Here is a 9,632-nt window from a genome sequence, read left to right as displayed (position 1 = left end):
AAGATTTCGAGGGCACGACGCGACTGGCGCTTCAAGTCAATAACAACAAACTCTTCACTTCACAAACACTTGATGCGACGCGATTTGGAGGCCTAACGCTGACATGGTTAATAAAATAGAAAAACATGTGATGTGTTCAATAATGTTCAATAATTGAATTTAACCGTGAATATTTATTCCGCTCATTATTTTAATTTACTCACTCGTGATGTCTCATTTGAATGGGCAGGTGACCTCAGGGTATATCACTTAAATAGTATAAAATGTAATCACTGTTAAAATTCGTCTCAAGTTACAATGAGAATTTTCGATGACAATATTATGTGGTATCAACCATATCCTCGTCCGTAAATAACTATTGTGCTATTTTTATACGATTAAAGACATAAAACACAATAGACCTAACAAGATGCAATAATCCGTATGAATAAAATGATTTTGCAAAGTATTTCCTCGACATTTTCTCTGCATGTCACCGCATGTCCGCCAGTAATAATGTCTTGAAGAGCAGGTCAGGTCTCAAATTATCTTGCCTGGCAATTTGCGATCCATCAACCGCACAAAAAACTGAGAAGTGGAATACAAATTGTATACTTAAAAAAATTATATTTTTGTTTAAAAGAACTTCAGTAGTTTCATTTTACTTCCGCATTGATTCCTTTTACTTCATTAAGTCTCTTCTGCCATGCAGACATTTTTGGGGATTTTGTAAATTTTGAGTCAGTTATTTTTCTTGTTTTATATATTTATAATGCATCTATCCAATATTTTCCCATTTGTGACTGTTTTAAGGAAAACTTGACCAAATTGTTGATTAAAAAATTGTTCACACGAATTAGGTCTTTATTGGGCATTCAAATTTGAATCTTAAATGTTGAACATCGATTTAAGTAATATCATATTTATATTTGAATAAAAACTCTTTTTAAGCATCTCAGCTTATGAAAAAAATTCCTCTACTTGAAGTTTGAAGTTAAAAATTTTGAGATTATTTTAAATAAAAAGAAAATAGACATTGATACCGTATCATGAGAAATACAAATAGTTCAACTGCCCTACTGATTATCCTCCTTCGATGTTTTTTTCCAATGTTTTGGGTTATTTTCACTTGTGGTTAAAAAATACACAATTATTATCAATCACCACAAAAATTGCCGATTTTATTGCGTAAATATTATTGGTACTTCGAAATATGACGCGTATTATATGGGACTCATTAGTACTTAAGTAACCCTTGGTGTAATTATTGAAAATTAAATTTCTCACTTTTTCATGTTTGTTTCTTTCCTTAATTTTCTACCATTGCCTTAAATAATCTCAAAATTTTATAAAACAGTAGACGGATTACCTACGCTTTTTTAACATGAAATATAAAAAGACGTATAAAACTGAATTAACACTTGAAATCATTAGTAAAAAACTGCTCTAACTAATGCCGATTCACCACACTTCTGCCCGGTCCCTCCTGTTTGGACAAACCCCGCAATTCTTGCTTCAACATTCCTCCCTTCAAGCCTTCAATACTCAAGGTGAATATTGAACAAATACATCATATATACTGTGTTAGATTCCTGCCGTGACATACCTACTACCACGCCGCAGCATTTTACAGCCATTGAATGATGTTGTTCGTTGACAACTTGATGAAGGTGAGATGAGGTGCACCGCTGCCAGCTGACGTCAGGTGCGCCGCGCCAGGGTCGTGGTATACCTCCCGGATTTGGGGGAGCTCCTCGAACAGCCGACGAGCGCCCGTAGCGGTGAGGCCATTTCTCGGTAAGACCACACGCAGGCTGAGATGGCAATCAATTAATGAACTAAGTAATAATAAATTTTTTAGGAAATCTTAGGCGGAATTTTCATAATGTAGATCAATGCAAAGTAAATTTGTTTGACTGAATGAATGAGTTGGCTACACCAGCTTTAATTGGAGGCTAATATAGCCTATAATTATATATAACTCTATACCTCCTATATATTGGAAGTATAGGGAGTTTGAGGTTATACCGGAAGCGCCAGGTATTTGGCTTCATTACACCACAAGATATTATATAAGAAACTTTATGTATTGCAATGTTTTTTATAGTATTAGTTTATAGTTTCATTAGAAAATTGTTAGTGAAATAGGTAAAGTATCTTTCAACATCATATTAATTCATTTTTAAGGCGATAACTTCTTCGTTCTCAAATGACAAGCGCTGGAGTAACAGAAACTGCCAGAATGAAAATACTAATTAATTCAAATTGAGTTTATTCATACTCACCGAGAGTCGTTGAATCGGCGCAGGATGCCGATCATCCAGTCCAAGTCCTCGTCGCAGAGGTCTGGGAAGTGCCAGCGGGTGACGCTATAACCGTTATACTGTCTCATATATGAGCGGATGTGGAAAGACGTTCCTCGTGCACAGCAAGCATCGTCTGAAGAACGGGCCGGACTCACATGAACAAGAAATATTTTCCAGCTAATGCATCCCTCTGTTCAATAGTAAAAATCTGTGTGATCCTCTGTCATTCCAAGTTACATCATTTTGACGGTAATGACGCGCCCGACACAATTTTTGACGATTGCTCCTAACAATTTACTGATAAAAGGTGAAAATTCAGCGCAAAGAAATTGACTTCTAACCGAGGCTACTAGTGATTCAAACTTGCATTGAAGACGTCTACACTGATAGCTGCTTTTTATCCTGCACCGTAAGTTGGCTGAATTGAAGGTCTGTGGCAATGTGTAGTTACCGAATCTAATTTTTTTTAAAGGCAGATCATCCAGGCCCATAAATGCTAAGTCAGTTTGCGTTGTTCATTGTCTCCGCAGCGACGATGGTTAATAAAAGCCTCCGACCCTTCAACGGGCCAATTGATAGATGACAGGGACGTGTTTGTTTCATTAAATTATGCTCTCAGTAAATTATGTAAACTTGAACCATAGCGCTGTTATTAACTTAAAAAAGTAATAACTTATGATAATGTAATGCATTGGAATGGTATCCATGCTACTGTTCGTCCACCACCGTCACTCATCGTTGCCAAAAAACGGCGAGCTCACTTTCTGCTTTTTAAATCAACAATTTTCAAAATCAGGCGAAGCGACGGGTTCAACTTACAGTTAAATATTAGAAAACTTACCAATTTGCCCAGGTAAATATACAGGCACGTGGAAGTAGCTGCCAAAACGTATACCGACCTTGCAAGGCTCCGCTCTAGTTGCCCCTGTTTGGAGATTAGAAGCCGTAAATCTACCTTTCACTCAAAGTCCGAGGTAAGTTACCAAACGTATTCAATCTTCATGTTTAGAATAATTTATTTTGTCCACTTATTTCAACGTGTTCGTGATCCTCATCAGTTGCCACTTTTCATTTAATCTTCTCTTTCTCATACAGTTTTCTCGATGAACTAGAACTCAACTTATGCTTCATATTTGTGAGCAACTCTCTGTCTATTGAAGTATATGTAAGAAGAAAATGAAATGTAGAAACACCAGTTTTTGTTTTGTTTTAATAAACTTGCTTCAGGAATTTAAGAGGCAACATGAGCGATGATGACAATTCATGGAAAAAGTGCCGTTTCTTAGGAAAGACTTGAAGAATTCTATGACATGCAACAGATAAAACATTAATTTACAGCAATTAGAATGAATCATAAACAATTTTGCTAAAATATAAATGGATCTTTGGATACAATTTACCATTTTGCATACCAGTGGAAAGTCGCTTGTGTGAGTAGGTCAAGCCTTGATCAGGAGAGCCGTACATGGTATCTAGGCGGTCACTGTAAACAAAAGAAAATGTGAGAGAATGCATGATCAAGAAACATCACCTTATAAAAGAATGAGAAGAATAAAGTACAGTAATTTATGAAGTTTTTAGAGTTTTTATGAACTTGATATTTTCTTTCCACGTCTAGACTTATGAGCTTGGAACTTTAAAATTTTAACTCATATTGGAGCTACGAACGTTAATTGCGTTCCGACCACCAACATAGGAAAGCTTCTATTGAATGCTCACACGCGACTACCCGCAGACAAAACATGAGTTTACACAAAATTCAATGTTCATTTTAAAGGTCCATAAAAGTTACTATGCAAGCCAAAGCGAGATCACGTCAGCGGTGACTCAAGACATGAATATAGAAGAAACAACTATTGCACTATTTAGTAAACTTATCAATTTTATTACTAGCGCATACTTTATAATTAAATGTGAAGATTTCTATGAAAAAACATCAATTTGAATACACATGTGGCATGGGCACGGATAAAATTTCTCTACATTGTTCATATACTTTGTACTTATCCTTATGCCATGAGATATTTCACTCCATTCATGAACGATAAGCTTTTAAGACGCTCTAAATTTTGTTTTCACTGCATTAAGTGATTATAAACCAATTGGTCCCCACAATTGAATGCAGATGCATTTGAAAGTTACATTTTCAAGTTTAACAGGTTATTGTTAAATTTGAACATGTTGTCAATAAAAGAAAAGAAACAAGTGATTATTTGAACTGGTTCTTGGAGGTCACAATCTTTTTGCGTCCTATCACTTTTTTGTGTTTTTTTTTTATAATTATATACTTTTTTTATTCATTTATCTTTTACTAATTTGATGATCATACATCACATTTATTCATGAGAAAAGGTTCCTCACCCAGCCTCCTTAATTGCAACGATCGCCTATTATGACAGTGTGAATGTTTATAAGAAGTTGGCTTTTTATAATTATTTTCGCCCGTTCATATTGCGATTATTTTTGAGAATTGTTAAACTATTGACCAATGTACCTAAATTTGTCGATGATGGCTTCCAAGCCTCCATCCGACTGTCCTGCCGGCCTCCAGAAGCAGTCCAGGGACAGCAGGCTGATGTCTCCGGTGTGGTGGAAGCAGAGGCGGTACAACAGCTCCTCCAGCCCCGGGATGGGGTGGGTGTGGGTGGACAGCACCACGAGGCGACTGGGCTTGATGTTGTTGGCCAGGCTGGCGACAGCTCGCTCTCCTTCAGCAAGGCTGGTGACTGTCCAAGGCACGCCGTCCTCAAATGTTGGAAGCTCATATGTCTGGAAATTTCACGGTGATTTTTCATATTCTAAGTTATATAGACGAAGAGTAATTCTAATGCCATAATGGCTGTTCAGTGACATGTATGGGTTGGCGAAAGTAGAAAAGGTGAATTAATATAAAAAAAGTTTATTAGGCAGATGAATGTTATAATTTCCCCGCTTTATAGGTAGCTTTATGAACGTTTTTTTCGTATCGCTTGCGATAGTCTATATATATATATATAGTCTAATATAGTATTAACTTGTCAGCAACATGAGATACACTTAATATAAACTGCCCAATAATAGTGTGCAACACATTAATAGTACTAAAAGTCACCACTTTTACGGAATTCATATTTTGATTACGTAAGATTGATTATTTCTTTGGCAATACATTTTAACTTAACCCTAAAAGTTTCAAACCTGCTGTTATGAGACAAGCATGCCCGATCTTGCTCTAAACCTGCTATAACCTGCTGCGTAACTCCAATCAGCACAGACTCCTGCTCTGTATTCTAACTACATATTCGCCTCATGTATGTCATTCCACTCGCCTGTAAAGAATCGCATTTCTTCAGAGCTGCAGACAACCTCGCTCTGATTTCTGGTAACTCCATATTTTCTAAAGGTTTCAATTTTAGACGACATAGCATTTCTTTGCATTCATGTCGCTTGTTCTCTATCACACCGGTGGCCGGGGCATCCCAAACCTGGAGGTCTTGCTCTGTTGACACTTTTTGGACCAACAGCGAATCCTTCCATCCATGGAATTCAGTCTTCAGGCTGATGATTTCATCAATCAAACTCAATATGTCGTCTGATACGGAGACTAAATTATTCACACGCCCGAGTTTACCGTGTATTGTGGACCGTATTTTCGTCCACGAGTTCAAAACAGATTCATCCTCTTGAAGTAGGTCGTCTAGTAGCTCAATTTCGTGATTTTTATGCGTGCCCCTGATGCACGTAAAGCACACGAGTTCCATGCAGTCCATACACAGGAAATCCAGCGCCTTCCCTTGATGGAGGCACGGTGCCTCTGACAGCGAGCTCGGGGGATGTGGGCGAGCCTTGTTTTCTGAAGGAATCAGTGCGTAGTTGACCAACATTTGATCAATTCGTTGGGAAAATGGTTTCCTACATTTTGGGCAATTTTGGGTTCCAGAGAGTCTTTGTAGATTTGTGATGCAAGAGAAGCAAAAAGTGTGGCCGCAGGTCAGACAAAGCGGCTTGTTGTTGCCCGAATCGAATTTCTCGTTGCAAACGTCGCACTCTATCGTTGCACTTGCCATCGCGTGAAAGGTTTAAAGTCTTCAAGTAACTATCATTGAGCGATGTCCGTTAAAATTATAGGTAAACTTCACACAAACCTTCAGAGAGATAGTTAGTGATCCAGCATATGTTGGTCTAATACGCTTGATTGGTCGACATCACTTCTTTCCTCCAAGACAAGGCAACTCGTTTCACTCGAATTAACCTAGAGTTATGATGCTACTGCGCAAATAAAGTCTATTGTGGCCTTTCATAATCCTAAACCAGGTGAGAGGCGAAGACGCTCAAATAAACTTGAACGTTGTTATAAATTTGCACGTCAACAATGAAACGTGGTGCTTCATATGGACGTAAATCTCGTATAAACTACTGAAACTTGTACTGCCTACAAGCCTAATTTCCTGTACTCCGTTCAGCTACAACAACACTAATTTTTCATTGCATTAAATTTAGACTGGAATTAAAATTTAAAAAAACAATCATTGATAACGAGTGACAAAATGGTTGTATGGGGAGCTGAATAACCGATTATAGACATCATCATTCATGCATCTTCCCACCAATTCATATTTTCAATTACAGGGTCATCAATATTTAGCATTACAACTTTGAGTGGTTAGAACTATGAGATGAAACACAATTGTGAATGTTTGAAAATGTATTTATGTAGGCAGAGGTTCAGAGATACAATTGCCACAATTTCATTCAATATGTCCAACATTTGCATCAATAACGAGTTGTAGACGCTTAGAGAAAGCCTTACACGAGTCACGAATGACACTCTGTGGTATTTTGGCCCACTCCTTCAGCAGTTTGACCTTTAGGGCGTCCAAACTGTGATGGTGAACGGTCGAGACCTTGCTCTCAAGGTATGACCAGATCCCAAAATCCAGAGGATTCAGATCGGGTGACGATGGGGGCCATTCATCTTTGGTAATGAAGTGGGGAACATTGTCGGACAGCCACTCCTGAATCGATTTAGCCCCATGGGATGGTGCAGAGTCCTGCTGGAACGACCAGGGACGTTTTTTGAAGTGCTTTCGTGCCCATGGCAACAATGCACCAACAAGGATGGCATCTCGATATTTCTTCTGATTCTATTTCACCCCTTTGTCAACAAAAAAGAGGGGACTCCTTGAGGACTCTGTTACGGCTGCCCAGACCATCCATCACTGAGGTCGGGCATTGCTTCGTAGTCACCACACGGGATCCTTCGTCCCATTCTTAGACCAAATTCGATAATTTTGGGAGTTGAAGTGGTGTTCAACATTGAATATTTTCTCATCACTGAAAACGAGTTTGGCAGCGTGCCATCACGAATGCAGGAAAGAAGAATCTTGGATCTTTGGAGGCGTTTAGTAACAACTTGAGCAGACAGTTGGTGTTTTTTTGACACCATAAAGATGATAAATGATAAATAATGATAAAGATTAATAAGAAGGTGTAAACAAATGACAAATATCGAGGACAATTATCAACAATTGATTTTGAAAAAGTGTAACGCTATATATTGATGACCCTGTAGTTAAGGAAGAGAGGTTTCCCCCCAGAGTTCCAGTATTCGTATAGACAGGAAATAAATATTTTAGTCATGAAAGTCACTGCAGTCGCATATTCACGCTGGCGCTACGAGCGCTGATTCTTCTCCATGCATTTCCTTGAAAAATTAGCTGGAGAATTTCGTGTTTAAATTTTTAATTCCAAAACAGTGTGGGGTATAAACGATGCGAAAATATCTTCATAAGCAATTTACATTGCCTGCCATTAGTGCCCTTTTTGCAGATTTAAAGAAAAAATTTATTTGCCGTCCTTTATATTTTGCGGATTTAAACAAGAAGTTTATTTACAATTTTTATATTAAGAATGAATTCACTGCCTTGCATGTCTGCCTTGCGTCTGACATGCAAGTATCTGATGTTACTTGTGAGGTGACGTTATCTTGAGGACCTTATAGGGAACACTCAGAGAAATAGACAGACTTTGTCCAAATAGTGATGCACTTCTTGTCCTTGTGTGGGCCTTCTTGACTCAGTTTTCCCGGTAAATGGGCTTATCAGTGCTACCAGCAGACAGTGTGTCACTTTTATGACAATATGACCTCTTCATATCTATGAGTGATATATGATTTTTCCAGAAGGACGTATCAGTGCTACCAGCTGAAAGTGTGTCACTTTTGGACAATATGACCCAGTAATTTATATATGTGAACTCTTATTTTTCAGCTTGTAAGCGTCAGCGCCCAATAACTGATAAATGGTGCCTTGTGAAATGAGGCCTGTAGAAAATGGCAATTTACCTCGCTGACTGTGAATATGTTAAATATGAATATGAATGAAGATGTTAATATGAATGTGAATATGCTAAATATGAATTTAAAATACATAAATTACCAATAATGAAGATTTTAAATAGGGAATATAGAGTTTCGGATCGCTAAAATAACATGAATTTGACACAACATAACAAAATTCTTTACTTAATTTTTCATAGTTCTATTAAAAAGACAACACAATGAAAATTTCTCTGGCAATGAAAAGTAGATCAGATTTTAATAAAAAAAATGAAAGTATTCAGTGATAAGAAACCGCTGCTCAAGCTATATGAACAAAGTTTCTTTTTGATGCCTTCTTTAGAAACGGAAGTTCAATTATTGAGTAATAATGTTTTTATGAATTATGATTTTTTAATGAGTAATGATTTTTATTTTTTTTAAAGAGTAATAATAAATTGCTTTCCGTCACTGTACCTCCCGTCTCTGCATTACTTATTATGATGGCAATACTTGGGACAAACTCGGGTCCTGAGTCTTGACTCAACGTCTTAACACCCGACCGATACAACAGCACAAGTATTATAATTATTAATTCTTATTATTATTTGAATTATAACATTTTGGTAATAAATATTATGATATTATGAGGGCACAATATATTTGACGGTGGTGACCTGATGCGTTGAATTGTTTCGTTTTCTGATGAAATTAATGGGTAATTAATAACATAAATTATGCTGAGAAAATCCTTGCTTGCTTTGGGTAAATTCTTTTTGCAAATTTGAAATGCGGGAGAAATAAAATGACTGGCCACAGGGCAGACCCCTTTTGATTGCCCGAGTTGAATTTTCCGTCACAAACTTCGCCCTCCAACGTTGCGGTGGCCAGGTTCTTTGTCTTTGTTTACTTGAATAAATAACGTAAATGGAACACTTCTGAACACAGTCTTTAAGTGTATATTGCAACAGTCCTCAAGACACAGTCTTCAAACGTATATTGCAACAGTCCTCAAGACACAGTCTTCAAACGTATATTGCAACAGTCCTCAA

At 37.4% G+C, this 9,632-nt stretch overlaps 1 protein-coding gene across 1 annotated transcript; it reads right to left on the bottom strand.

The window, feature by feature from the left end:
* Window positions 1–983: 983 nt before the first annotated feature.
* Window positions 984–6,895, bottom strand: LOC108671157 (E3 ubiquitin-protein ligase TRIM38-like). The gene is made up of 6 exons (XM_018158639.2): window positions 5,594–6,895; window positions 4,780–5,054; window positions 3,698–3,768; window positions 3,127–3,210; window positions 2,265–2,418; window positions 984–1,793 (listed from the first exon to the last, which is right to left on the bottom strand). The coding sequence occupies exons 1-6, from the start codon at window positions 6,329–6,331 to the stop codon at window positions 1,607–1,609; spliced, it is 1,509 nt and encodes a 502-aa protein (XP_018014128.1). The 5' UTR covers window positions 6,332–6,895; the 3' UTR covers window positions 984–1,606.
* Window positions 6,896–9,632: the final 2,737 nt, after the last annotated feature.

This window comes from Hyalella azteca, unplaced genomic scaffold, assembly GCF_000764305.2.
Source record: "Hyalella azteca isolate HAZT.00-mixed unplaced genomic scaffold, Hazt_2.0.2 contig8148, whole genome shotgun sequence".
NCBI classification, from domain to species: domain Eukaryota; kingdom Metazoa; phylum Arthropoda; class Malacostraca; order Amphipoda; family Hyalellidae; genus Hyalella; species Hyalella azteca.
Note: the sequence above shows the minus strand (reverse complement) of the source record. Positions and strands in the feature narration are given on the sequence as shown.